The 27,962-nt window shown below is 44.4% G+C and overlaps 3 protein-coding genes across 4 annotated transcripts; 2 read left to right on the top strand and 1 right to left on the bottom strand.

Annotated features, from left to right (window-relative positions):
• Nucleotides 1-15,512, bottom strand: tceanc2 (transcription elongation factor A (SII) N-terminal and central domain containing 2). 2 transcript variants are annotated; one of them, XM_090182890.1, is made up of 5 exons: nt 15,017-15,385; nt 14,757-14,898; nt 14,237-14,433; nt 13,753-13,937; nt 1-139 (listed from the first exon to the last, which is right to left on the bottom strand). In XM_090182890.1, exons 1-5 carry the CDS (start codon nt 15,113-15,115, stop codon nt 49-51), a joined length of 714 nt encoding a protein of 237 aa, XP_090039016.1. In that variant the 5' UTR covers nt 15,116-15,385; the 3' UTR covers nt 1-48. The 2 variants fall into 2 exon arrangements, with proteins under 2 accessions (XP_090039016.1, XP_021469776.3); XM_021614101.3 differs by lacking the exon at nt 1-139 and having other exon boundaries at nt 11,597-13,937; nt 15,017-15,512.
• Nucleotides 5,190-11,602, top strand: cdcp2 (CUB domain containing protein 2). The gene is made up of 7 exons (XM_021614304.3): nt 5,190-5,256; nt 7,034-7,381; nt 7,585-7,736; nt 7,937-8,132; nt 10,158-10,511; nt 10,653-10,831; nt 11,157-11,602. The coding sequence occupies exons 1-7, from the start codon at nt 5,190-5,192 to the stop codon at nt 11,466-11,468; spliced, it is 1,608 nt and encodes a 535-aa protein (XP_021469979.3). The 3' UTR covers nt 11,469-11,602.
• Nucleotides 15,488-27,793, top strand: tmem59 (transmembrane protein 59). Its single transcript, XM_021614100.3, has 8 exons — nt 15,488-15,755; nt 16,220-16,325; nt 17,220-17,314; nt 17,656-17,808; nt 18,069-18,144; nt 20,322-20,448; nt 20,678-20,795; nt 26,578-27,793. The coding sequence occupies exons 1-8, from the start codon at nt 15,600-15,602 to the stop codon at nt 26,731-26,733; spliced, it is 987 nt and encodes a 328-aa protein (XP_021469775.2). The 5' UTR covers nt 15,488-15,599; the 3' UTR covers nt 26,734-27,793.
• Nucleotides 27,794-27,962: the final 169 nt, after the last annotated feature.

The raw sequence follows: 27,962 nt of genomic DNA, 5'->3' as shown, positions 1-27,962 counted from the left end.
GTTGATTACCTTTTGCAAATCCAATCCGTTTTCCATGTTGATTTAATGTCATCGCATTGATTTTTTTGTGGTTGGGTAGAGGGTAGCTATCCCAGTGGGGAGTAGGGAGGGAGCCCTGGAGGGAGCCCTGGAGGGAGCCCTGGAGGAGAGGAAGAATCAGAACACAATTTGGTCACGTGGAAAGGATTCACAGGCCTTAAGACATATGGAGGACTATGGCGACTTCCTGTAACTATTAACATTGGCACCGACTATATCACACCCATGCGGAGAACCATGTACATTCACAAGCTGGCGAATAACCAACGTTCCACCAAAAGGTCACAGATAACTGACCAGTTCCATCAGCTGTAAATCTGGTGAGGAATATTCTACTGAATATCTACTGTATCATATGGAGAGTCATTCAGATCAATTATCTGACAGCAGGTTTCCCATTTTTTTTTTTTTTTTTTTTCATATACTGTGTCTGAAATGGCACCCTGTTCTCTAATATAGCACAATGCTTTTGACCTGACCCCTATAGGTCATAGTCAAAAGTTGTGCACTGTATAGGGGACAGGGTGCTATTTCAGACACAACCATCTTGAGAGGATTTGACTCATCGGATTTGAATATTATCATAATTACCAGGGCTTTTATTTTGATTATTCTATTCTGTATTTTTAATTTGTTTTGTGAATATTCATGTGAGATCATAGCCGGATCAATCTGCTGATTAGGTGAGGTCATCATTACGACTCGGACACCAGTGGTTAAATGGTAAAGGCTAGTAGTACAGCTTAAAACAAGTCTTCGTACACACACACACACACACAAACACAGGCACGGGTGCGTGCACACACACACACACACAAACACAGGCACGGGTGCGTGCACACACACACACACACACACACACAGGCACGGGCACGTGCCCACACACACACACACACACACACGGGGGAGCACACACACACAGGCACGGGGGAGCACACACACACACAGCACACATATTATAAATACTTTATCTGAATCCACAAATCATACTCGAGAAGGATTTCCAAGGTCTTTGTATGCATGGACAGAGAAACCATCAAATATCCAGGCTACCCATAATACACACCGACACCGAGAGTGGTAAAACAGCTTAATGAAGTGGTTGTTTTTTTTTGCTGAGGGCTATAACAGTAGCGTAATGTTTACCTGTCTGTGTCGGGGCCTCTACATCTCTCGCTCCTCCTGTTATGTGTTCTAGACGATTTACACTGGAGCCTGTCGCGTCACCTCGCTCACTGTATCATTCATTACATCAGTGCTGCCAATGCTTAAAGGAAAACTCTACCCAAAAACGATATTTTGGTATTCGTTTCATTGGTCCAAAAACTTTCCAAAAGATTAGTTTTGAGGTGGAATTTCCCTTTAAATAGATAGACAATCATACAGACGGACATGTTTTTCCAGTGACATTTCACCTGAAAGAACAACTAAGATTATCGCACTGCACAGCACCAATGGCTTCTTCTTAGACGGACAGTGTGTGGGGGAAAAACGTCATGCCGCATTTCATTTTTATGGGACTTCCTACGCTAGGCTAATGTCTGTGTTCAAAAGATAATTGCCATCTTTCTCATTCCCCCCGCATCCATTTGTGCTGTATCAGTTTCCGTCTCGTCTTTGAACTCCCATGTTGTTATTTTGCCTTTCCACTAAGCCGCTGTGTGGCCTTCAGAAAGCATGACTCATCATTGCAATGCAAAACGCCAACCAAGCAGCAACAGTAGCAACTAGCAAAAACAAAAACAAAATGGCCACCTATAGAGAACCACATCCTGCAAGGTCAAGAGTCAAAGAGGCTCCTTATCCTTCATCACACAGCCCACACAGTATAATGCATTCCTCTCTCTCTCTCTCTCTCTCTCTCTCTCTAATGTACCTCAGCCTACTGTTATTGCTTTAGGAGGGAGGATTTAATTGTGTACCTATTGGCCATGGCGATAACTCATCTCCTCTATGCAATGAATGGTTGTATAAGGACGATCTCAATGGCGCATGTTTATTCACGGTAGTCCGTGAGGGCGAGAGAGAACAGTTAGAGACCCAGCTTTTACAACTGGAGGAAAGAAATGACAGTGATGTGAAAAAGTACCCAATTGTCATACATGAGTAAAAGTAAAGACGCCTTAATAGAAAATGACTCAAGTAAAAGTCACCCAGTAAAATACTACTTGAGTAAAAGTCTAAAAGTAGCCTGATTTTAAAATGTACTTGAGTACAGTGGTGGAAAAAGTACCCAATTGTCATACTTGAGAAAAAGATATACATCAGAGTGTATTATTTTAAGTCTGCTTAGTAAGTACGCAGGGAAATTGTATGGGAGTAAAAAGGAAATATTTTATTTAGGAATGTAGTTGAGTAAAAGTCGAATCAAAATATAAATAGTCAGAAAGTTAAGTACAGATAGCACATAAAACGACTTAAGTAGTACTTAAAAGTATTTTTTTTACCAAAGTACGTTATACCACTGAGAAAGAGACTGACTGTCAAGGATCTTCTTGTTGGGAACACACGGTTCAGTCTTTAGTACAACATCTGAATGAATAAGCAGACACAGAGTTTCAGGGCGTAGGGTTGAAAAAGATCAACCCACTTGGTTAATTAACGCTAATACACAAAGCTATGGAGCAGCCTTCGGCGGTCTGGATGGCTGTGTTGGAGCCTGCAGATGGAGACCGGACACACAATTCAACATCTGAATGAATATGCAGCTCAGAGAGATTCAGAGGGTTGGAATGGTCCAAGAGAACGACTTCACTGACGTACCTGGTTAAATAATGGCAATACATAGAGAAGTGGTAGCAGCCTTTCAGACGGTGGCACACAACATCTGAACGTACATTTTAAATAAGATTTAACACGTGTCTTGGTGACACTAGTATGGTTTCATAACTCCCATCCTCGCCCCCCCCCCCCCAAGGTTGTGTTCTTTTTCCTACTCCGGCACTAGTTATCTGAATCAACTGTTCAGTTTATGAGACGCTTGAATCACGTCTTGTTACTGCTGTGATAGAATAAAACACGTGGAATCTGATGAGAGGCACTCTACCATTTGTTTCAACTGTGCGCTCTAAGTCCAACACGAGAATTTAAAGAAAATATCCAAAATCCATTTAGTGCTTTTAATATTTCTGAATTCATAACAGCTTTTAAGTGTTCTAAGCATCCTGTCAGGCAACTGAGAATTCTATATGTTATCAGCCTGAGGTATTTCACAAGGACCTTTCCACTGTAAACTTGGCTGCTTGGCTGTTAATTGGTGTTTAGCGGTCATTGAGTTATTTCATTGCTCTAAACAACTTATATCTCACTGAAACACATTTCCTCCGGGTTGTAGTATACAAAGCCTTCCGCTTTCAGAAAATTACGCAAATTATGTTCTGAATCTGTCTGCAAAATCGTAATCCAACTTTCTTGGAAACCGGAGGCTTGTATGTATTTTGGTTCCAGGAACGGTTGTGACTGAGGAAAACATGAGTGATTTTAATCTGGTTCTTATTTATTTCAGTTCAGTTCAGGGCTCAGACACAAACCAATCATCAAACAGCTTGACTCCTTACGTTTCCCGGAGTTGACTTTCAGGGTGACGCTCAATGAAGCGCAACAGCGCCATCTAGCAGACCGTTTGTGGAATTGCTGCATGTGTCAGCAATTCCACAAACGGTCTCCTAGGTGGCGCTATTGCGCTGCATTGCTTTTTTTTCTCACTTTACTCGAGCAGAGGTCTACGTCGCAAAAAACACAGCAATTTAGTATTGATCAGCCATTAAAGCACTAGAAGGCAGATGAGTAAGATATGCTGATACCAAAGCACTGTGTGCAGTCTCTCTATCTTTATCCCTCTTACTGACAGTTGTGGCTGCTTCATGTGATGTATTGTTGTCCTCTACCTTCTTGCCCTTTGTGCTGTTGTCTGTGACCAATAATGTTTTGTACCCTGTTTTGTGCTGCTACCATGTTGTGTTGCTACCATGCTGTGTTGTCATGTGTTCTATATTTGTATTTAATTTATTAGTATCTTTATTCCCAGCCCCCGTCCCCACAGGAGGCCTTTTGACTTGCCTAGTTAAATAAAGTAAATAAAAAGATATCCTGACACTGACCACAAGCAGGCCTAGCTCATGAGGACCTGCTCAACAGTAGGGTTAGAACCAAAACCTGCACACACAGAGCTCCCCAGGAGAAGGGCCAGCCCTGCTTAAGGCTACACAATGAAAGTGAATGTGTTCCCACTGTCCAGATACTCCATGAACTTCATCAACGCTCCAACAAGATCTGGGACAGATATATATATAACCACCATATATCTCCCTCTCTCTCCCTCCCTCAGTGAACATCCATCTCTCACCCTCCCTCAGTGAACACCCACTTCTTTCTCTCTCCCTCGTTCCCCCTCAGTGAACCCCCATCTCTCCCTCCCCCCTCAGTGAACCCCCATCTCTCCCTCCCCCTCAGTGAACCCCCATCTATCCCTCCCCCTCAGTGAACCCCCATCTCTCCCTCCCCCTCAGTGAACCCCCATCTCTCCCTCCCCCTCAGTGAACCCCCATCTCTCCCTCCCCCTCAGTGAACCCCCATCTTTCCCTCCCCCTCAGTGAACCCCCATCTATCCCTCCCCCTCAGTGAACCCCCATCTTTCCCTCCCCCTCAGTGAACCCCCATCTCTCCCTCCCCCTCAGTGAACCCTCATCCCTCCCTCCCCCTCAGTGAACCCCCATCTCTCCCTCCCCCTCAGTGAACCCTCATCCCTCCCTCCCCCTCAGTGAACCCCCATCTCTCCCTCCCCCTCAGTGAACCCCCATCTCTCCCTAGCCAAAATGAGCACATTTGTTTTTGTGACAGAGGGATGTCCTCCATCCTGGTGCTGTCTCCTTTATAAACTCCATGGCAGCTGCATGGTGTCCAGTGTGAGCGTGTGTCACCGTCATTACTAATTTATCCCATCTTTCCATACAGAGTCCTGACAAGCCACCTTTGCCACTTGTTCACTCGATATACCCAACATATCGGGTTCCTCCACCAAGATCCTATTCCAGTTTCTCCCACCTCTGCCATCATCCCAGGGCTGTGGTGACAGGACTTTGCTCTTGTTTTTCTACTTATTTGTATTGTCATTGGCTTTGTAATCCTATTTGAAGTGTGACAACAACAACATGACTTTTAGGATGGATATACTCTTTTATTTACTGTTGGTTGTCGGCAAGGCTGTTTCTAAGAAAGGTGAGCTTTTTCCATTTAATATATATATAACATTTGCCTCAGCAAATTCAGTTACAACGCTCACAGAGCCTTCGGGAAGTATTCAGACCTCTTAACTTTTTCACATTCTTTTTTTTTTTTACATTACAGCCTTATTCGAAAATAGATTTAAAAAAAAACACACATATATATATATATATATATATATATATATATATATATATATATATATATATATATATATATATCAGCAATCGACACAATATACCCCATAATGACAAAGCGAAAAACATGTTTTTTTAAAAAAAAACATCTTTGCAAATGTGTTACAAATTAAAACCAGAAATACCTTATTTACATAAGTATTCAGATCCTTTGCTATGAGACTCGAAATTGATCTCAGATGCATCCTGTTTCCATTGATCGTCCTTGAGATGTTTCTACAACTTGATTGGAGTCCTCCTGTGGTAAATTCAATTGATTGGACATGATTTGGAAAGGCACACACCTGTCTATATAAGGTCCCACATTTGACATTGCATGTCAGAGCAAAAACCAAGCCATGAGGTCAAAGGAATTGTCTGTAGAGCTCCGAGACAGGGTTGTGTCGAGGCACAGATCTGGGGAAGGTTACCAAAAACATTTATGCAGCATTGAAGGTCTCCCTCGGGGGAGAAGGGCCTTAGTCGGGGAGGTGACCAAGAACACGATGGTCACTGTGACAGAGCTCTATAGTTCCTCTGTGGAGATGGGAGAACCTTCCAGAAGGACAGCCATCTCTGCTGCACTCCACCAATCAGGCCTTTATGGTAGAGTGGCCAGACAGAAGCCACTCCTCAGTAAATGGCGCTTGACAGCCCGCTTGGAGTTTGCCAAAAGGCAACCAAAGACGCTCAGACCATGAGAAACAAGATTCTCTGGTCTGATGAAACCAAGATTGAACTCTTTAGCCTGAATGCCAAGCGTCAAGTCTAGAAGAAACCTGGCATGATCCCTACGGTGAAGCATGGTGGCGGCAGAATCATGCTGTGGGGATATTTTTCAGCGACAGGGACTGGGAGACCAGTCAGGATTGTGGCAAAGATGAACAGAGCAAAGTACAGAGAGATCATTGATGAAAACCTTTGGGACACATCTCTGAATGTCCTTTAGTGGCCCCGCCAGAGCCCGGACTTGAACCCGATTTGAACATTTCTGGAGAGACCTGAAAATAGCTGTGCAGCAACGCTCCCCATCCAACCTGACAGAGCTTGAGAGGATCAGCAGAGATGAATGGGAGAAACTCCCCAAATACAGGTGTTCGAAGCTTGTAGTGTCATACCCAAGAAGACTTGAGGCTGTAATCGCTGCCAAAGGTGCTTCAACAATGTTCTGAGTAAAGGGTCTGAATACTTATGTAAATGTGATTTTTTTTTTTTGAGATTTTGAAAAATGTATAAAAACCTGTTTTTCTTTTGTCATTATGGGGTATTGTGATGTCATTATGGGGTATTGTGATGTCATTATGGGGTATTGTGATGTCATTATGGGGTATTGTGTGTAGATGGATGAGGGGAAAATATTATTTAAATCCATTTTAGAATACGGTTGTAACGTAACAATGTGGAAAAAGTCAAGGGGTCTGAATACTTTCTGAATGCACTGTATATGTGTGTTGTAAGTAACTGTTACTAATGTGTAAATTATAAACTAATACATAACAGTAAACTAATTACAAAACCCTCAGTCTACACTATATATAAAAAATATATAATCTATAAACTACACCTTTTACTCATCTAACTTATATTTCACCAAGGGGTGAAATGTGGTGGGATCCTCTCTGCCTCTTCCGGCAACATCTCCAGCCCCAACTACCCAGGTCTGTACCCGTACAACATGGAGTGTGTGTGGCTGATTGTAGTGGCCGAGGGGTCCTCTGTCCTGCTCACCTTCCACGACTTTGAGTTGGAGTATCACGTCACCTGCTCCTATGACCACATCAAGATCTATAACGGTGTATCCGAGGATGAGGGGAACCTACTGGGGACGTTCTGTGGTGTCATGTCCCCTCCTCAGTTCACCTCCTCCTGGAATGTGATGTCGATCATTTTCCACTCCGATCGTCATGTGACTCACAGAGGGTTCTCTGTGAGCTACAGGAAAGGTGAGCTTTTACTTTCTCACACAGGATAACCAAAGCCATTGATATGCATGTATGGCTTTGCTGAGTACAGCCACTCAAACCTCACAGTACCCACAACTAGGAACAAGACAAGGTCTTGAGTAGTTGAATCAGGTGTTTTAACTTAGAGCTGGGCTGGAACAAAATCCTGCACACCCTGTCTCTCTCTCTCTCTCTCCCACCAGACATGTGTGGTGGGGTCCTAACCGGTCTGTCTGGCATCATCTCCAGCCCCGGCTACAGTCCAGATACCCTGTACAGCAACAACGCCGACTGTTCCTGGACGGTCCATGTATCCAACCGCAGCGTGGTCAGTCTGGTCTTCCTCGACTTCCAGGTACGTTCTCTAACATGTAAAGACAATCGATGTATCCCAAATGGTACCCAATTTAATCTATATAGTTCACTACTTTGGGCCAGAGCCCGTGCACTATATGGGGAATAAGGAGCCAATTGGGATGCACATACTGGAAGTTTCTAAGTATCCCGACTGGGTCATAAATATGACAAAATGAAAATGTAATTCATTCCCTCCAGCTGGAGAACAACGAGGGCTGTAACTTTGACTTCGTGGCTCTCTTCGACGGCCCCACCATCACTCACAGACACCTGGGGAACTACTGTGGAGGGGAGACACCTCCTAAAATTGTTACTACCTCCAACCAGCTGCTGGTGGTGTTCAAGTCTGACTTCAACATCGGGGGACGAGGGTTCAAGGCTTACTACTACTCAGGTAGGTAGGAAGCTGGAAGTCGTATACTACGGGTTTACAGATCACTAAATCACTCCCTCGTGGCTAAAATCACTCCCTCGTGGCTAAAATCACTCCCTCGTGACTAAAATCACTCCCTCGTGACTAAAATCACTCCCTCGTGACTAAAATCACTCCCTCGTGACTAAAATCACTCCCTCGTGACTAAAATCACTCCCTCGTGGCTAAAATCACTCCCGCGTGGCTAAAATCACTCCCGCGTGGCTAAAATCACTCCCGCGTGGCTAAATCACTCCCTCGTGGCTAAATCACTCCCTCGTGGCTAAATCACTCCCTCGTGGCTAAATCACTCCCTCGTGGCTAAATCACTCCCTCATGGCTGTCCTGTACTATACTGAGGTCCACGGGGAGGGATTAAACTGTCCTGTACTATACTGAGGTCCACGGAGAGGGATTAAACTGTCCTGTACTATACTGAGGTCCACAGGGAGGGATTAAACTGTCCTGTACTATACTGAGGTCCACGGAGAGGGATTAAACTGTCCTGTACTATACTGAGGTCCACGGGGAGGGATTAAACTGTCCTGTACTATACTGAGGTCCACGGGGAGGGATTAAACTGTCCTGTACTATACCGAGGTCCACGGGGAGGGATTAAACTGTCCTGTACTATACTGAGGTCCACGGGGAGGGATTAAACTGTCCTGTACTATACTGAGGTCCACGGAGAGGGATTAAACTGTCCTGTACTATACTGAGGTCCACGGGGAGGGATTAAACTGTCCTGTACTATACTGAGGTCCACGGGGAGGGATTAAACTGTCCTGTACTATACTGAGGTCCACGGAGAGGGATTAAACTGTCCTGTACTATACCGAGGTCCACGGATAGGGATTAAACTGTCCTGTACTATACTGAGGTCCACGGGGAGGGATTAAACTGTCCTGTACTATACTGAGGTCCACGGGGAGGGATTAAACTGTCCTGTACTATACTGAGGTCCACGGAGAGGGATTAAACTGTCCTGTACTATACTGAGGTCCACGGAGAGGGATTAAACTGTCCTGTACTATACTGAGGTCCACGGAGAGGGATTAAACTGTCCTGTACTATACTGAGGTCCACGGGGAGGGATTAAACTGTCCTGTACTATACTGAGGTCCACGGGGAGGGATTAAACTGTCCTGTACTATACTGAGGTCCACGGGAGGGATTAAACTGTCCTGTACTATACTGAGGTCCACGGGGAGGGATTAAACTGTCCTGTACTATACTGAGGTCCACGGAGAGGGATTAAACTGTCCTGTACTATACTGAGGTCCACGGGGAGGGATTAAACTGTCCTGTACTATACTGAGGTCCACGGGGAGGGATTAAACTGTCCTGTACTATACTGAGGTCCACGGAGAGGGATTAAACTGTCCTGTACTATACTGAGGTCCACGGAGAGGGATTAAACTGTCCTGTACTATACTGAGGTCCACGGAGAGGGATTAAACTGTCCTGTACTATACTGAGGTCCATGGGGAGGGATTAAGCTGTCCTGTACTATACTGAGGTCCACGGGGAGGGATTAAACTGTCCTGTACTATACTGAGGTCCCCGGGAGGGATTAAACTGTCCTGTACTATACTGAGGTCCACGGGGAGGGATTAAACTGTCCTGTACTATACTGAGGTCCACGGAGAGGGATTAAACTGTCCTGTACTATACTGAGGTCCACGGGGAGGGATTAAACTGTCCTGTACTATACTGAAGTCCATGGGGAGGGATTAAACTGTCCTGTACTATACTGAGGCCCACGGGGCGGGATTAAACTGTCCTGTACTATACTGAGGTCCACGGGGAGGGATTAAACTGTCCTGTACTATACTGAGGTCCACGGGGAGGGATTAAACTGCACATTCACTGACACCAGGACTGTATTCGGTAGGGAGAAAATGTTTTGAAACAGGAAGGTACTAGCAACACATTTTTTGTTACATTTTGGCTACTGTGTGACCTACTTAAGACAACCCTGTTTTGCCTCGTATGTCCATCTGACAGGTGAATGCCAGCAGGTGCTGTCTGTACCAAGTGCGAATTTCACCAGCCCCCACTACCCTAACATCTACCCAAACAACATCAACTGTCACTGGACCATCAACCTGGCCGGGGGCTACCGCATCAAACTGTTCTTCAACGCTATGGAGCTTGAGGACAGGAACAGCCTATCAGACGAGTGTGACTATGACTCTGTAGCAGTGCATGATGGGAGCAGGGAGACAGCCCCATTGCTAGGGCGATGGTGTGGCTCGGAACAACCCGGGTCTTTGATTTCTAAGAGCAACAACATGCTGGTGGTCCTCAGTACAGACAGGAATTATGCTTATAAAGGGTTCTCTGCTTCCTATGTTGGAGGTGAGTGTCTGAACTGAAGCACGGCTGGCCGAAAGCTATCCAAACTATCAAGTTTATACTTGTTTAAATCATTCAAGAGACAAATGCAATTACAAACGTGTGTGTGTTCGTGCTTGTGTTACGTCTCCACCTCAATCCCAGTGGTACCAGTTAACATCAGCTGTACGAGGACAGAGTTTACCATCCACATCTCCCAGCAGTCACTGCCTGGGCTGGAACGTGAGAGCATCTATCTGGGGGACCGCTCATGTCCCGCCCAGCTGACACCTACCACCTATAAGATACTGGCACGTTTCGAAAAATGTGGCACTGCAGGCCAGGTAACTAAATACCCACTGGTTGATTCAAATTGTTTCCATTTTAATTCAATTGCATTGAGCCAACGTGGAATAGACGTTGAATTGTCATCTGTGCCTAGTGGGTAGAGACGCATGATGATGATGACGTCAGTTTATAGCGGTTAAAATTTTTCTTCTTAATTTGTCAATTTTATTGAAGCAACAGGACAGTGTGTAAGGGAATTAAGGATACTAGAGGATGTGACAAAATAGCAGTGGGACCGGGATTTGATCCCACACGGTCACAAGCATATGTTGTCTGTTTGTTGTCCATCTGTATAACCCTTAACCTCTAACCCCTGACCAGCCACGGCGTAACATCACCATGCTGGTGAACACGCTCTACATCGACTTCTCCGACGGGAAGGGGAGGAGCATCCAGGAGTACGAGGTACAGTGCGACGCCCAGCGCAAGATGGCCACCATTCACATCGTCTCGGCCGAGGAGCGCCAGAGGATGAACGAGCTGGCCCGACGCCAAGCAGAGGGGTCTGGGGGAGGGGGAGGGAAGGAGGCAGACCCAGAGCCTCACGACCCCAGTGATATAGTGTTTATTAGCATCTGTGTGCTGGCTGTTGTACTGATGGTGATCGCTGTAATCTGGCTGGTACTGCTTTAGTAGAGATGGGGGTACGAGGAGAGAGAAGAGGGCAGAGGTGGGCGACGCAGTCTGTGAGCCAGGACACGTTGAGGTTTATAATGAAAACTGACAGATATATTTTTCTAATAAAATGTCTATATTGCTCATTTCAATTGTACCAAAACAATTATTTAATATTGTCGCCGCTCTTGGCATTCATAACGACATTCAATAAAAACACAGGCAGAGATCAACATTTGATTTACTTCAATATATAAAATCTAAGATGAATACAAAACAGCTCAATTAAAAGAGGTAGGCCTAATTCATACGATTAATAACCGTGTGCTCCAACTGTCTTTCACCATTTTATAAAAAGGCACCAGTCCAGTATTTGCCAGAATGTCCCAGGTTTCCAGACAGGTGTTCGGGGCTAAGTGGCCAGCTATATATATATATATATATATATATATATATATATATATATATATATATATATATACACATACAGTACCAGTGAAACGTTTGGACACTACTCATTCAAAGGTTATTCTTAATTTTTTACTATTTTCTACATTGTAGAATAATATTGAAGACTTCAAAAGCATGAAATAACACATTGAATCATGTAGTAACCAAAAAAGGTGTTAAATATAAGATTCTTCAAAGTAGCCACCCTTTGCCTTGGTGACAGCTTTGCACACTCTTGGCATTCTCTCAACCAGCTTCATTCTCAACCAGCACCTGGAATGCATTTCAAATAACAGGTGTGCCTTGTTAAAAGTTGATTTGTGGAATTTCTTTCCTTAATGTGTTTGAGACAAGGTAGGGGTGGTATACAGAAGATGGTCTTTTACCAAATAGGGACAAGTCCATATTATGGCAAATAAGCAAAGAGAAACTACAGAAATTAATTACTTTAAGACATGAAGGTCAGTCAAGACGAAAAATGTCAAGAACTTTGAAAGTTTCTTCAAGTGCAGTCGCAAAAACCATCAAGCACTATGATGAAACTGGCTCTCATGAGGAACAGGAAAGGAAGACCCAGATGTATCTCTGCTGCAGAGGATATGTTCATCAGAGTTAACTGCACCTCAGATTGCAGCCCAAATAAATGCTTCACAGAGTTCAAGTAACAGACACATCTCAACATCAACTGTTCAGCGGAGAGTGTGTGAATCAGGCCTTCGTGGTCGAATTGCTGCAAAGAAACCACTACTAAAGGAAACCAATAAGAAGAGACTTGCGTCGGCCAAGAAACACGAGCAATAGCCATTAGACCGGTGGAAATCTGTCCTTTGGTCTGATAAATCCAAACTTGAGATTTTTGGTTTCAACCGCCATGTTTTTGTGAGACGCAGAGTAGATGAACGGATGATCTCCGCATGCGTGGTTCGCACCGTGAAGCATGGAGGAGGAGGTGTGATGCTTTGCTGGTCAGTAATTTATTCAGAATTCTTATCCAGCATGGCTACCACAGCATTCTGTAGAGATACGCCCTCCCATCTGGTTTGCGCTTAGTGGGACTTTAATTTGTTTTTCAACAGGACCCAACAGACCTCCAGGCTGTGTAAGGGCTATTTGACCAAGAAGGAGAGTGATGCATCAGATGACCTGGCCTTCACAATCACAATCACTTCTCAACCCAATTGAGACGGTTTTGGCATTTGTTTTTTTACCTTTATTTAACTAGGCAGGTCAGTTAAGAACAAATTATTATTTACAATGACGGCCTAGGAACAGGGGCAACATGGGCTTTGTTAAGGGGCAGAATGACAGATTTTTACCTTGTCAGCTCGGGGATTCGACCTAGCAACCTTTCGGTTACTGGCCCAACGCTCTAACCACTAGGCTACCTGCCATCCCAAAATGAGTTGGACCGCAGAGTGAAGGAAAAGCAGCCAACTAGTGCTCAGCATATGTGGGAACTTCTTCAAGACTGTTGGAAAAGCATTCCTCATGAAGCTGGTTGAGAGAATGCCAAGAGTGTACAAAGCTGCCATCAAGGCAAAGGTTGGCTACTTTGAAGAATCAAAATATATTATTTTGATTTGTTTAACACTTTTTTTGTTACATGATTTCATGTGTTATTTCATAGTTTTGATGTCTCCACTATTATTCTACAATATAAATAAAAACCCTGAAATGTGTAGGTGTGTCCAAACATTCGACCGGTACAGTGTGTGTGTGTGTGTGTGTGTGTGTGTGTGTGTGTGTGTGTGTGTATATATATATATATAGTTCTAGGTGGAACCCTTTCACCCACAAAGAACCCTTTAATATATTTTTTCCACAGAGAAGGTTCTGAACAGAGTGCATTTACTTCTTGTGGGTGGACACCAGCTGGTTTACTGGGATCTTACTCTCCTTGACTTGACCCCTGACCTCTGGCTGGTGTTTGAGGGCGAAGACCAGCTTCCTGATAGTTCGCCTGTAGGAGCCGCTGACCAGCCGAGAACTCTGGTGGAACACCTCTCTCTCTATGTTCTCCACCAGACCACTGTCTGTCTAATAGATCACATATAATGAGAGGGAGATTACTATATTGTCCAATGTTCTAGAATGTCCAACAGAAATTTGTGTTCTGTGAGTATGTGTTCTGTGTATGTGTTCTCCCAAAGACAGAGCATGAGACACCGAGACAGAGGGAGAGACCAAGGGATAGAGCAAGAGACACAGGCAGAGAGAGCGAGACAGAGAAAGGAAGAGAGACAAAGAGACAGAAAGGAAGAGAGACAACGAGACAGTGAGAGAAAGAGAGAGATTGGTGTATTGACAATCCCAACACACAGTAAAAGCCCCCTCACCTCCACTTCCAGAGCTTCAGACAACATTCTCCTGCCGTTGTTCCTCAGTCCCTCAGTCTGCTTGTCACAGCGTACTTCTATGGAGGGCTTGTTGGAATGCTCTTCAATGAAGCGCCTCCATACAGTGTACACTTCAGCCGCTAGGGAACTCACCTCAGGGTCGGGGTGATGCTTACGCATCTTGTTAACAGTGTGGCCTAAGAGGGAAAGAGACGAGCGGAGTTATCTGTGAGTGTGTGTGTGTTGACTGTGTTTGGTCGTATTTGTGTACCAGAATGAGATGAACTGAACATAGAAGACAAACTTTTAACAGGTGTAGGTTTTGAGGAAATGAATGAATACACTACTAGACTGTTTTGATAGATGAAGTGAATGGGGAGGGGAGGGAAGCAATGCCATGATCCAAGTTCACAGACAGTGTGCTAAAAGACAACTAAGGAATGACTCTCCTTCCAGTTTGTGTGATTACCTCAAGTGAAGCGTCCCAAATGGCAACAGGGTTGTTGGACTTTTGCCTTACCTATTCTGGTTGACTTGAGCACCTCCTTGGACGGCATCTTCTTGTTGAGCTCTGCCAGGGCTAGTAGCAGATTCTCCTTGGTCTGGCCAGGCAGTTCCAGCATGGACTTGTACCTTTCAATGTCTTCAATCACCACCACTCTCTGGTAGGAAAGGAAGACAGATCATATATGTGTTATGCACGCATGCTTATTAGGCAGGCCTAAGTGCACAATATCATATCATGTTTGACTTGAGAAGCGGTTGGTAACAAACACTTACGCGTAGAGACTCAATAGTTGCTTGTCGATACACCTTTTCTTTACCCTTCGTTTCCTTGGGTACTTCCCCGTTTGGTAGACGCACCACGAATTTGTCCATTTTCCAAGGTGTCTTGGATTTATTTATGGATGGGGGGGGGATCGATCATCGATATAGTATTTTATTTGTAATCATTATGAATAGTTCGTAAACGAACAGGGAAAACAACTCTTCCAAATACTTGTTCTCCTGCGAAGAAAGCGAGTTTTTTGTTCGGTTGACAAGCGTCTTAACTAAGCGGCGCGAGTTCACGTACTACCTACCGGTAGATCGATTTCAGTGGCATTGACAATGCGTAAATAGCTCCAAATTCAGAGTGTTTTCTAGTAATATCCCCGTATGGTGTAAAAATAAAAAAAAAACGCTTCAAGAAGATTGGTGGACTTTTATTTTCTCTTTGAAATCTGCGCCGCTAGGGACTAGTTGTAACATCCACGACCTAAACATCCCGAATCATGGTTTTATTCTCGCGAGATTTCCACGAACGAGGAAGAAGAAGGAGCACTCGCTTGTTGTTTGTTGGGATTTTTCGCAGCAGGCTAAAATGAGGGCATTGAAGTCCTTTCGTGTGTTTGTGAGTCTGTGCTTCGTGCTCGCATACACCTCGGCAACTGCCGATGTTTTTGATGGAGTTTTGGGAAATACTGCGTCTTGCCATAAGACATGTCAAATGACTTACAGTTTGCACACATATCCTCGGGTGAGTTGCTGCAAGCTAGCTAGTAACGTTAGCCGTTTTGCTAGCTAAGCAAGTCTACTAACCCCCAAAAAAGCTGGATAAGCTAAACTGTCATTCAGCAACCGAAAAAGGACTCTGTGGCACCTACAGTGTATTGGGCTGTTGTAGACTTCTGTCCTGTGCATGGCTGTAATGAGTGATTCAGATTGGAGGTGCCGAGTGGGCTTTTTTCCCCCCTCGTTTGTTTGTATCTTAACGTTACATTTTTAGTACGACATTTTTTAGAAGTACGTAGCGACCGTGACGGGAGTAACGTTTAAAATGTAGATTACAGTAGTTGCTCAGCGAAATGAACGTACTTTTGACGTAACTCTTGCGGAGCTGGTAAATGGGAGTTTGAATCGGAGCTTTCTGAGCGTTAGAGAGAGAGAACACAAAGATACTGGTTCAGTCTTGTCCATGACTGTGTTCGTTTGTGTTTGTAGGAGGAGGAACTGTACGCCTGCCAGAGAGGTTGTCGCCTGTTCTCCATTTGCCAGTTCGTGGGCGACAGCGAGGATCTGAACCAAACTAAAGTCGAGTGTGACTCCAGTAAGATTCTCATGCAATGTCTTCAAAACAGATAGCTAGCAACATGACCAGTACTACGTATATAGACTCATGTGCAGAAAACAGATAACACTATTGTAAAGGCAGTTTACAGTTGAACCAAAAGCTTTATTACAAGATTTCAAGGAGGGAGAAAGAAGGCAGAGGCAAATAAAATGTCTAACGGGCCTCTTGGAAACAGGCCCTTTATATTCTAATCAGAAAGTACCAAATGTCCCCTAAACATCAGCTTGAGAGGCTTGTACGAAGTCAAACCAAAAGACAGTGACTTTTCTAGCTGCTACAGAATCAGTGTTCGTAATGTCATCAATACAATAATAATCAGGGTGTCCTTGTCGAAGAATCTAAACCTTTTTTTTTTTAAATGGCATGGCATGGGGGCCCACATTGATTTTGTTATCATCTTAGTTACTCAGATAGCCTAAACACGGCATAAGCCATAACAAAATGTTTAGAATGGCAGGAAATTAGCTTTAAAACTATAAAATTCTCTCTCTGCCCCCCCCCCCAAAATGTGTCTGGGCCAAGAGGACAGTGCCATTGGCCACGCCCACTACCCCATTTTGATTCAGAAAACAACATAGTGACAAGTTACAACGTACATTGAGTATACCAAACGTTAGGAACACCTTTCCTACAATTGAATTGCTTTTTACCCCCAGAACAGCCTCAATCGATTTGAATTCGTCATGATATACCCAATCATGTGTCCTTGCAATGTCTGACTAAATTATAGAAAACCACCTATACAGTTCTTCACTCAAATTAGTTAAAATTACACCATTTAGACAGTCTTCTGGTTCCACGAGACAAGTGTTATCTGATCTGTCTGTAACCCGTTTTATTTTATTTTTTTAACTTCCTGATTCTCCCCAGCTTGTCATGAAGCGTACAGCCAGTCAGAGGAGCAGTATGCCTGTAACCTGGGCTGCCAGAGTCAGCTACCGTTTGCTGAACAAAGACAAGAGCAGGTAGTGTTCTACACCGCTCCCTCAAACAAACTCAAGTGACTGCCATTGTTTTGTTGAAGACTGATATTGACAACAGAAATATTGTTGGTGAACTGGGTGATATGCAGGAAAATAAACTGGAGACAACCTATTGGAATAGAAATGTTGTTAACCAAGTGTGAGTGAGGAGCCTGGTCCCAGATCTGTTTGTGTTATATAGCCAAGTCTTGCACCATTGACCATAACATTTGTCCAAAAAAAAGCACAAACATTTCCTGGTCCCAGATATGTGATTCCTACCTGACCCCATGAACAAGGGATGTGTGTTTGACCCTTGACCCCATAATACTGTCATCCTCCAGTTGCTGGCCATGATGCCCCGTATCCACCTGCTGTACCCTTTGACTCTGGTGAGAGGGTTCTGGGATGATGTCATGAGTCAGGCCCACAGCTTAATCTCCTCCTCTTGGACCTTCTACCTCCAGGCTGACGACGGGAAGCTGGTCATCTTCCAGGTAGTGTTTTTTTTTTTTTGTGTGTGTGTGTGGAGTGACTTCATCCCTATTCATCCAAACTGGCACTCCTTTAGGATTGTTTTTCACTTCCTGTTGCACATTGCCACTAATTGACTAACGGAACTTATTTTTTTATTTTTTTTATTTTGTATTTAACCTTTATTTAACTAGGCAAGTCATAAACATAAGTTACCAAACAATTGACCTTTTATCAAAGTAATTGTTGGGTAACTTGAGTATGTCATTTTGTTTTTTGACAGACTGAACCACAGATCCAGTTTATTCCTGAGTTTGAGCTCCAGAAAGACGATGTCAGGGGAGAACCACAGAAGAGATGTAAGTCCTCTTTATCATATTCACAGTTACTAGCCGGCTACCATCCGCTACTCTACCCTGAACCCTAGAGACTGCTGCCCTATGTACATAAGCCCTGGGTGTACAAAACCATTAGGACACCTTCCTAATAGTTGAACTCCCTTAAGAACAGCCTCAATTCATCGGTGCATGGACACTATATAAGGTGTCGAAAGCGTCTATGCTGGCCCATGTTGATTCCAATGCTTCCCGCAGTTGAATCAAGTTTGTTGGATGTCCTTTGTGTGGTGGACCATTCTTGATACACACAGGAAACAAGTGACATCAATAAGGGATCGTAGCTTTCACCTAAGTCAGTCTATGTTATGAAAAGAGCAGGTGTTCCTAATGTGTTGTACACTCCGTGTACATGTACATAGTCATTGGACACAAGTCACTTCAATAATGTTTACATACTGTTTTACCCACTTCATATGTATATACTGTATTCTAGTCAAGGTTCATCCTATATAGCTACTACTGTACACACCTATTTTATATTAATATACTGTATATACACATCATTATCTATATCATGAACGAATTAGGTGGACGCCTACTTGTTGAACATCTCATCCCAGAATCATGGGCATTAATATGGAGTTGGTCCCACCTTTTCTGCTATAACAGCCTCCACTCTTCTGGGTAGGTTTTCCACTAGAGGTTGGAACATTGCTGCGGGGACCTGCTTCCATTCAGCCACAAGCTTTAGTGAGGTCAGGGACTGTTGGGTGATTAGGCCTGGCTCACAGTCGGCAATCCAATTAATCCCAAAGGTGTTCGATGGGGTTGAGGTCAGGGCTCTGTGCAGGCCAGTCAAGTTCTTCCACACTGATCTCGATAAACCATTTCTGTATGGACCTCGCTTTGTGCATGGGGGTATTGTCATGCTGAAACAGGAAAGGGCCTTCCCCAAACTGTTGCCACAAAGATGGAAGCACAGAATGGTCTAGATTAGAATGTCATTGTATGCTGTAGTGTTAAGATTTTCCTTCACTGGAACTAAGGGGCCAAAACCATGAAAAACAGCCCAAGACCATTATTCCTCCTCCACCAAACTTTTAATGTTGGCAGTATGCATTGGAGCAGGTAACGTTCTCCTGGCATCCGCCAAACCCATATTTGTCTGTTGGACTGCCAGATGGTGAAGCGTGATTCATCACTCCAGAGAATGCGTGTCCAATGGCACCACTCCAGCCGAAGCTTGGCATTGCGCATGGCGATCTTAGGCTTGTGTGCAGCTGTTCGGCCATGGAAACCCATGAAACTCCCGACGAACAGTTATTGTGCTGCCAGAGGCAGTTTGGAATTCGGTAGTGAGTGTTGCAACTGAGGACAGACAATTTTTAGCACTTGGCTTCAGCACTTGGCGTTCCCGTTCTGTGAGCTTGTGTGGCCTACCACTTTGGGACTGAGCCGTTGTTGCTCCTAGACGTTTCCATGTCACAATAACAGCACTTACAGTTGACCGGGGACAGCTCTTGCAGGGCAGAAATTGAACAAACTGACTTGTTGGAAAGGTGGCAACCCAAGACGGTACCACATTGAATGTCACTGAGCTAGTCAGTAAGGCCAATGTTTGTCTATGGAGATTGCATGGCGGTGTGCTCGATTTTATACACCTGTCAACAACGGGTGTGGCTGAAGTAGCCGAATCCACTAATTTGAAGGGGTGTATATATGCAGCAATATTCCAACATCTAGTGGAAAACCTTCCCAGAAGAGTGGATGCTGTTATAGCAGCGGTGGGGGGCAAATCCATATTAATGCACATGATTCTGCAATGAGGTGTTTGACAGAGCAGGTGTCCACATACTTTTTGCCATGTGGTGTTCTGGACTGACATGGCTTGTTCTGATATTTCTTAATTTTGGGGATTTGTGTGTATTGTTAGGTATGCTGCCCGGTTGGTGCTAGAAACATAAGCATTTCACTACACCTGCGATAACATTTGCAAAATATGTGTACTCTGCTGATTTTAAAATTTGATTAAAAAATATATATATTTATCAAATTGACAAACTGGAAAAACAAACTAAATGCTTTGTGTGCATTTAGTATTTACGTATGAACTGTTACACAATCACGATGTTTACTGTGTAATGCACACAAAAAAAAACACAATCGATAAGGAAACATGTCCGTCTCTCCGGCTCCAGATCCTGGCCTTGGTAGCCCGGTCTACAAGGACTACCAGCGTAGTTTTGTCCAGGAGAGGGACAGGGACATGTATGTGGACCGCAGCATCAACGAGGACAACTACAACCTCTTCAGCTGTCTCTCCAGGTCAGTGACAGAAGGACACGCCTTGTACACAAACTATTAGGTTTAGATGGGTAGGTTAATCAGGCAATACAGCTGAGGAAGCAGGAGGCAAAAGTTCAGGGTGCTAAAATAGAGTCCATGGTTTATATACTGAAGATTAAGATGTCAAGAAGGAATTGTTTATGGAAAAACACTGAGCTCCTGATTTGAATGACTCATGGATGTGTATCTGACATCCCTCTCTCTCCAGGAACCCCTGGCTCCCAGGCTGGATCCTGACCACCACTCTGATCCTGTCTATTCTGGTTCTCATCTGGATCTGCTGTGCTACTGTGGCGACCGCTGTTGACCAATATGTCCCAGCTGAGGTAACTCTTCCCTCTAGGTCAAAAATGAAGGAATATTCTAAAATCCCATAAATCTTTGCAGAAATGCAAAAAAAAGAAATAAAGGGACGATCTAGCAACGACACTGGTCCCACGAATCCCACTTAACCTGGGTACAGATCTTAATTTGTCACAGGAGGATTTGATTGAATATTTAGAATCGCCACAGGGGGGCAGCTGGCAGAGGTGTTTTGTAGGCTACACAATGCAGTACCTACCGTACCATAGTTTCTAAACCCAGGGGCGCAACATAGCAAGACTTCCAGGAATGCTTGTCAAGCAGATCACGCCAGGGTTTGGTGTTTCAGATGTCAATAAGGGAAGTTATTATTTATATATATTTTTTATCATTCGTTAATTTTCTCTCAATTTTGAAAGGCGCAACCTAGATTCGAGCCAATTTCTTAAGTAGTTGAACATGTTATTATTCAAACCTAGTGGAAGTGACAAACTGACACGGTGTATCCTATAACTCAAATACATAGGTAGGATATGCTACAGTTAACACCATCTGCTATAAAATTCACTCACTTTAGGCAACGTCATTCCAAACAACAATGTAGGCTACTTTAAACACTATAATTAAACCAGATCTAAAGGCATATCCCCATGAAACTGACTGACGTCAAATGGTTACTATGCAGATGTTGAATAATTATCATTCCCGATTGAATGTGCTGGTGTTTTTGTCTTACAGTAGCGCTATGCTATTTGGTTCTGTTTGGTGGAATACTGAGATGGTTGTGATCTTGCAGACATTGATTCAGCTTTGATCAAACGAGCACCATTCGTCGGGGTAAAATATCCCTGGACTGACCGTATTTGAAATGTGTTACTAAATCTAGTCAATCGGGGGATTGAGTTGTTTGAGCCAGAAGGGCGTGGGTCGGAATTTAACCTTCACCGTCAAGCTGAAGGCAGCTTGGGTTGAATTTAATAATTCTAATTCCCTTCTCCCCTCTGCCAATCGCCATTCTCCGAAGCACCTCTCACTCGCGTGGCTCTCTCTCGGATATCTCAATTTTTATTCGCCAATGTCCGTCACGTGATCGAGGTCCTTCTCACAGGCATCTCGGCTCTGAAGTAGGCTACGAGTGAAGACGGACACATCAGGGACGTAACTGTGTGCGTCCTTATCGAATTCCAGGTCACATATTGAAGATCTTAGGAGTACTGTCTACAGCCTCTCCTATCCTCCCCCTATATCAATCTCCTATCCCCCCCCCCCTATATCAATCTCCTATCCCCCCCCCTATATCAATCTCCTATCCCCCCCAATATATCAATCTCCTATCCCCCCCCTATATCAATCTCCTATCCCCCCCCCCTATATCAATCTCCTATCCCCCCCCTATATCAATCTCCTATCCCCCCCCCTATATCAATCTCCTATCCCCCCCCTATATCAATCTCCTACCCCCCTATATCAATCTCCTACCCCCCCCCTATATCAATCTCCTACCCCCCTATATCAATCTCCTATCCCCCCCCTATATCAATCTCCTACCCCCCTATATCAATCTCCTACCCCCCCTATCAATCTCCTACCCCCCCTATATCAATCTCCTATCCCACTATATCAATCTCCTACCCCCCTATATCAATCTCCTACCCCCCCTATATCAATCTCCTACCCCCCTATATCAATCTCCTACCCCCCTATATCAATCTCCTATCCCACTATATCAATCTCCTACCCCCCTATATCAATCTCCTACCCCCCCTATATCAATCTCCTACCCCCCTTATATCAATCTCCTACCCCCCTATATCAATCTCCTACCCCCCCTATATCAATCTCCTACCCCCCTATATCAATCTCCTACCCCCCCTATATCAATCTCCTACCCCCCCCCCCCCCCCCCCCAGATCAATTTCCAACCCCCCCTGTACCCGTCTCCTATCCTCCCCGACACTGCAGCCTGTACCCGTCTCCTATCCCCCCCCGACACTGCAGTCTACCCGTCTCCTATCCTCCCCGACACTGCAGTCTGTACCCGTCTCCTATCCCCCCCGACACTGCAGCCTGTACCTATTCTGTTGGTCAACTTGTCCTTCTGTGCGATAAATAAATATTCCAAACAGTTGTGGGATGCGATAGATCCCAAATGAATACAACCACTAGCATTTTAAAAATAAATAATAATGATTGAAGCAGCGAGGCGGACGCAAAATGTTGATCAACTATTAGTTTCTTCACATTATAAGCGCAGCAATGTCACAGTAGGCTATTATCGCGAATGTTACAAAATGCAATCAATTAGCATTTGAGAACCGTGTTATCCTGCTGTCATTCATGTAATAATGCTTTATTATTGGGGTGAAAGTTGTCTTCACTAACGCGCTGCCTATGTTTGCCAGTTAGGCTCTACACCGGTTGTAAAGTTATTTGGCCACTTTAGTTGTGATACAAACCGTATCACAACATAGATAAGCCTTGGCTAGGCTACATGAGGTGTGCGACTATGATTTTGGAAAAAGTCCCCCCCCCCCCCCAAAAAAAGGCATGCACTGTTTCTTGCCTTTACTGCACAGAAGCTGGGCGTCATTCACAAGTGATAGACTAATATTGTCACCCATATCAGACTTCTTGATTTTAATCTTGTCTTTTTATAAATACTAAATAATATACTGTATGTAAAATTAAGTTTTGATTTAGCCTGGACCGTTTTCCTTCACCTGTCTCGGGAAACAGACGCTGGAGAAAATACACTTAAATAGCGAACGGAAGACACTTCTGCAGGGGTTTATTTTCATGCCATCTAGGTAGGCTATAATACTGCTGTTGTAAAGCGACGCAATGTGATTCATCAAATTGTATTTGTCACATGCGCCGAATACCACAGTTGTCGACGTTACAGTGAAATGCTTAGTTACAAGCCCTTTAACCAACAATGCAGGTTTAAGAAAATATTTAATAAAATAAAGTTGGGAAAAAAAGTAACACAATAAGATAACAATGGGGGTATGTATATACAGGGGGTACAGGTTAGTTAAGGTAATGTGTACATGTAGGTAGGGGGTAAAGTGACTATGCATAGATAATAAATGGCGAGTAGCAGCAGTGTAAAAACAAAGTGGGGGGGGGGGGGGGTCGACGTAAATAGTTTGCGATGCCATTTGATTAATTGTTCAGCAGTCTTATGGCTTGGGGGGGTAGAAGCTGTTAAGGAGCCTTTTGGATCTAGACTTGGTGCTCTGGTACCGCTTGCCGTGCGGTAGCAGAGAGAACAGTCTGACTTGGGTGACTGGAGTCTTTGACAATATAGTATATGGGTTCTGGATGACAGGAAGCTTGGCCCCAGTGATGTACTGAGCTTTACGCATTGCCCTCTGTAGTGTCTTGCGGTCGGGTCAGGATGCTCTCGATGGTGCAGCTATATAACTTTTTGAGGATCTGGGGACCCATGTCAAATCTTTCCAGTCTTCTGGGGGTGCGGGAGGCGGGCGTTGTCGTGCACTCTTCGTGACTTTCTTGGTGTGTTTGGACGATGATAGTTTGTTGGTGATGTGGACACCAAGGAACTTGAAACTCTCGACCGACTCCACTACAGCCCGGTCGATGTGGTTGGAGGCGTGTTCGGTCCACCTTTTCCTGTAGTCCACGATCATCTCCTTTGTCTTGCTAAATATTAGGAAAGTTGATCATAATAGTGGGCCTAGCCTATGGAAAGCTGATGGGATCCTCTCTTTAAGAGGGCATCAACTTTGTTTTCTCACAATTGCATAGCTCATGGGCTCTCATGCAGTGTTGGATTATATTTGCAATGATGTCAGAGTGATTAGAGGGACAATAGAGTGCTGAGTACCAGGCGGTTAGCCAGTTTGGTAGGTTACTAAGGACCATCAGCAGCATCGGAGCTTGGAAGAAGCCTAGTTACCTTGACTACACGGTCACATGGCATTCGACTGCCTCCATGACTCGTGACCGCCAGTGTGGCGGGTAATATAGTCACCGCAATAGCCTTAGTCCAGGTAGCTACTTGGTTAACTACACTGCTCAAAAAAATAAAGGGAACACTTAAACAACACAATGTAACTCCAAGTCAAACTGTCCACTTAGGAAGCAACACTGATTGACAATACATTTCACATGCTGTTGTGCAAATGGAATAGACAACAGGTGGAAATTATAGGCAATTAGCAAGACACCCCCCAATAAAGGAGTGGTTCTGCAGGTGGTGACCACAGATCACTTCTCAGTTCCTATGCTTCCTGGCTGATGTTTTGGTCACTTTTGAATGCTGGCGGTGCTTTCACTCTAGTGGTAGCATGAGACGGAGTCTACAACCCACACAAGTGGCTCAGGTAGTGCAGCTCATCCAGGATGGCACATCAATGTGAGCTGTGGCAAGAAGGTTTGCTGTGTCTGTCAGCGTAGTGTCCAGAGCATGGAGGCGCTACCAGGAGACAGGCCAGTACATCAGGAGACGTGGAGGAGGCTGTAGGAGGGCAACAATCCAGCAGCAGGACCGCTACCTCCGCCTTTGTGCAAGGAGGAGCACTGCCAGAGCCCTGCAAAATGACCTCCAGCAGGCAACAATTGTGCATGTGTCTGCTCAAACGGTCAGAAACAGACTCCATGAGGGTGGCATGAGGGCCCGACGTCCACAGGTGGGGGTTATGCTTACAGCCCAACACCGTGCAGGACGTTTGGCATTTGCCAGAGAACACCAAGATTGGCAAATTTGCCACTGGCGCCCTGTGCTCTTCACAGATGAAAGCAGGTTCACACTGAGCACATGTGACAGACGTGACAGAGTCTGGAGACGCCGTGGAGAACGTTCTGCTGCCTACAACATCCTCCAGCATGACCGGTTTGGCCGTGGGTCAGTCATGGTGTGGGGTGGCATTTCTTTGGGGGGCCTCCAGAGGTAGCCTGACTGCCATTAGGTACCGAGATGAGATCCTCAGACCCCTTGTGAGACCATATGCTGGTGCGGTTGGCCCTGGGTTCCTCCTAATGCAATACATTATTAAAGTGGAAAACCACACTACAGGCTGATCCAACTTTGATGTAATGTCCTTAAAACAAGTCAAAATGAGGCTCAGTAGTGTGTGTGGCCTCCACGTGCCTGTATGACCTCCCTACAACGCCTGGGCATGCTCCTGATGAGGTGGCGGATGGTCTCCTGAGGGATCTCCTCCCAGACCTGGACTAAAGCATCCGCCAACTCCTGGACAGTCTGTGGTGCAACGTGGCGTTGGTGGATGGAGCGAGACGTGATGTCCCAGATGTGCTCAATTGGATTCAGGTCTGGGGAATGGGCGGGCCAGTCCATAGCATCAATGCCTTCCTCTTGCAGGAACTGCTGACACACTCCAGCCACAAGAGGTTCCCTTTATGTTTTAAGGACATTACATCAAAGTTGGATCAGCCTGTAGTGTGGTTTTCCACTTTAATTTTGAGTGTGACCCCAAATCCAGACCTCCATGGGTTGATACATTTGATTTCCATTGATAATTTTTGCGTGATTTTTTGTTCAGCACATTCAACTATGTGAAGAAAAAAGTATTTAATAAGAATATTTCATTCAGATCTAGGATGTGTTATTTTAGTGTTCCCTTTATTTTTTTGAGCAGTGTATTTATCAGTCTTATGGCTTGAGGGTAGACGCTGTTCAGGGTCCTGTTGGTTCAACTGACTGGTTTTAGTGAAAGGGTACTTAACAGTGGTTTATTAACACACGATAGCAATCAAGACAGAACTAAAATCTCCCTATCAATATTGAAAATCAAACTTTTACGTCTTTTGTCTTTGTAGAAACTGAGTATCTATGGAGACATGGAGTACGCCAAGGACCAGAAACTGCTGACCCCTTACCCAGCATCCTCTCTGGTCATCATCACCACCTCTGGGCAGGAGGAGGAGGCTGGACCCCTCCCTTCCAAAGTTAACCTGGACCAGTCCAACATCTAAACATCAAACCAGCTAGCCTGGGCACCAGTCGGTTTGTGCTATCTTTCCGCTTCTTGCCACTGGCAAGGACACAACCCGACCTTTACCCAGGCTACAAACCAACAGGGGGGAGATGATGATTAAGAGTAAAAGGCCTTTTTATGGAGATTTTCAAGACCTCGATTAATCTGGGTCCGGACTAGTGAATTGAAACATGATTGTGCAGGTTGAGGAAGGAAATCTAAGAAGATTTATGAAAAAGCATGCTAAATTAGGTGTTTTTCAGTCCAGGACTAGGTTTAATCTGGGTCTGCAAACTGAAGCTGGCCCTTGTTTTTTTTTGTTCAGAAAGCCCAAGTCAGTCTTACTTTTTCACACTGTTTAGAACCCGTTTTAGTCTAAAACTGCTTCCAGCACATTAGTTTTTGTATTGGCTGTTGTCTTGTCCCTCTCTCAAACTCTAGAGATTGGCATAAGAATTGGGGGGTGTTTGTTGTTGTTCTGTGAATTGGCATAGAGTGATGCACTATCACGACGATGGCAGCGCAGTTACATCAGCTTCTTTTTAAGACTTTCTTTGTTGGTGTGTGTATTCCAGACCCTCATTTGATGTGTTATTGAATAATAATTATTGTGTTTGAATTCTCTTCATGAGTCCCCAATGGCCCCCTATTCCCTAGATAGTGTTGTCAAAGAATACTGCACTATAAAGGAAATGGGGAGCCATTGGGGGATGTAGCACAAGTTTTATGTGCCGATTTTCATTTGGAATGTAGAAACCCTAAATACATTTTGGTGAAATGACACGGGTCAGTAACGGGCTATGTGCATCTACCACTACCGCTGTATCTATCCCTTTCACTTGTTGTGGTTGTGTTTAATCTGTAGTGGTTGGGTGGAGGTTTTCTGTTTTATAAGCAGCTCTTTGTCACAACAGAGATTTTGTTTTCAAATATGATACAATTTAACGCTGATAAACGTGACTTCAGATTTGCTTTAGACATGACAGCGCTGTGGGTAGTTGTAACTTTACTTTTCTCCTGATGAGGAATGGTTTTGAAATAAACAAGATTGAAGCGGCTGTTTGTCTAGATGTTATTTTGACAGCGTGATACTTCGTATTCTTTAACTTGTAGTTATGTTTACCATATTGACCGTTTAGGTCTGTCCTAAATCCTCTAAATCACAGCAACATGGCAAAAAGAGAACTTTGGAAGGAAGGGGTGTAAGTATCCAAGAAGTGCCTGCGT

This window comes from Oncorhynchus mykiss, chromosome 8, assembly GCF_057628025.1.
Source record: "Oncorhynchus mykiss isolate SJ-2025 chromosome 8, ASM5762802v1, whole genome shotgun sequence".
Classification (NCBI taxonomy): domain Eukaryota; kingdom Metazoa; phylum Chordata; class Actinopteri; order Salmoniformes; family Salmonidae; genus Oncorhynchus; species Oncorhynchus mykiss.
This window is presented reverse-complemented; position numbering and strand designations above follow the sequence as displayed.

What these genes read in the sequence shown, in the direction of transcription:
- cdcp2 (XM_021614304.3), top strand. Translation starts at nt 5,190, where the DNA reads ATGACTTTTAGGATGGATATACTCTTTTATTTACTGTTGGTTGTCGGC. An exon ending in CAAGGCTGTTTCTAAGAAAG is followed by an intron (nt 5,257 to 7,033) that starts GTGAGCTTTTTC and finishes TATTTCACCAAG; the next exon opens with GGGTGAAATGTGGTGGGATC. An exon ending in CAAGGCTTACTACTACTCAG is followed by an intron (nt 8,133 to 10,157) that starts GTAGGTAGGAAG and finishes TCCATCTGACAG; the next exon opens with GTGAATGCCAGCAGGTGCTG.
- tceanc2 (XM_090182890.1), bottom strand. Translation starts at nt 15,115, where the DNA reads ATGGACAAATTCGTGGTGCGTCTACCAAACGGGGAAGTACCCAAGGAA. An exon ending in CTGAAGCTCTGGAAGTGGAG is followed by an intron (nt 13,938 to 14,236) that starts GTGAGGGGGCTT and finishes GTGATCTATTAG; the next exon opens with ACAGACAGTGGTCTGGTGGA. An exon ending in CTGGTGTCCACCCACAAGAA is followed by an intron (nt 140 to 13,752) that starts GTAAATGCACTC and finishes CCTCTCCTCCAG; the next exon opens with GGCTCCCTCCAGGGCTCCCT.
- tmem59 (XM_021614100.3), top strand. Translation starts at nt 15,600, where the DNA reads ATGAGGGCATTGAAGTCCTTTCGTGTGTTTGTGAGTCTGTGCTTCGTG. An exon ending in GTTTGCACACATATCCTCGG is followed by an intron (nt 15,756 to 16,219) that starts GTGAGTTGCTGC and finishes TTGTGTTTGTAG; the next exon opens with GAGGAGGAACTGTACGCCTG. An exon ending in GGGAGAACCACAGAAGAGAT is followed by an intron (nt 18,145 to 20,321) that starts GTAAGTCCTCTT and finishes CTCCGGCTCCAG; the next exon opens with ATCCTGGCCTTGGTAGCCCG.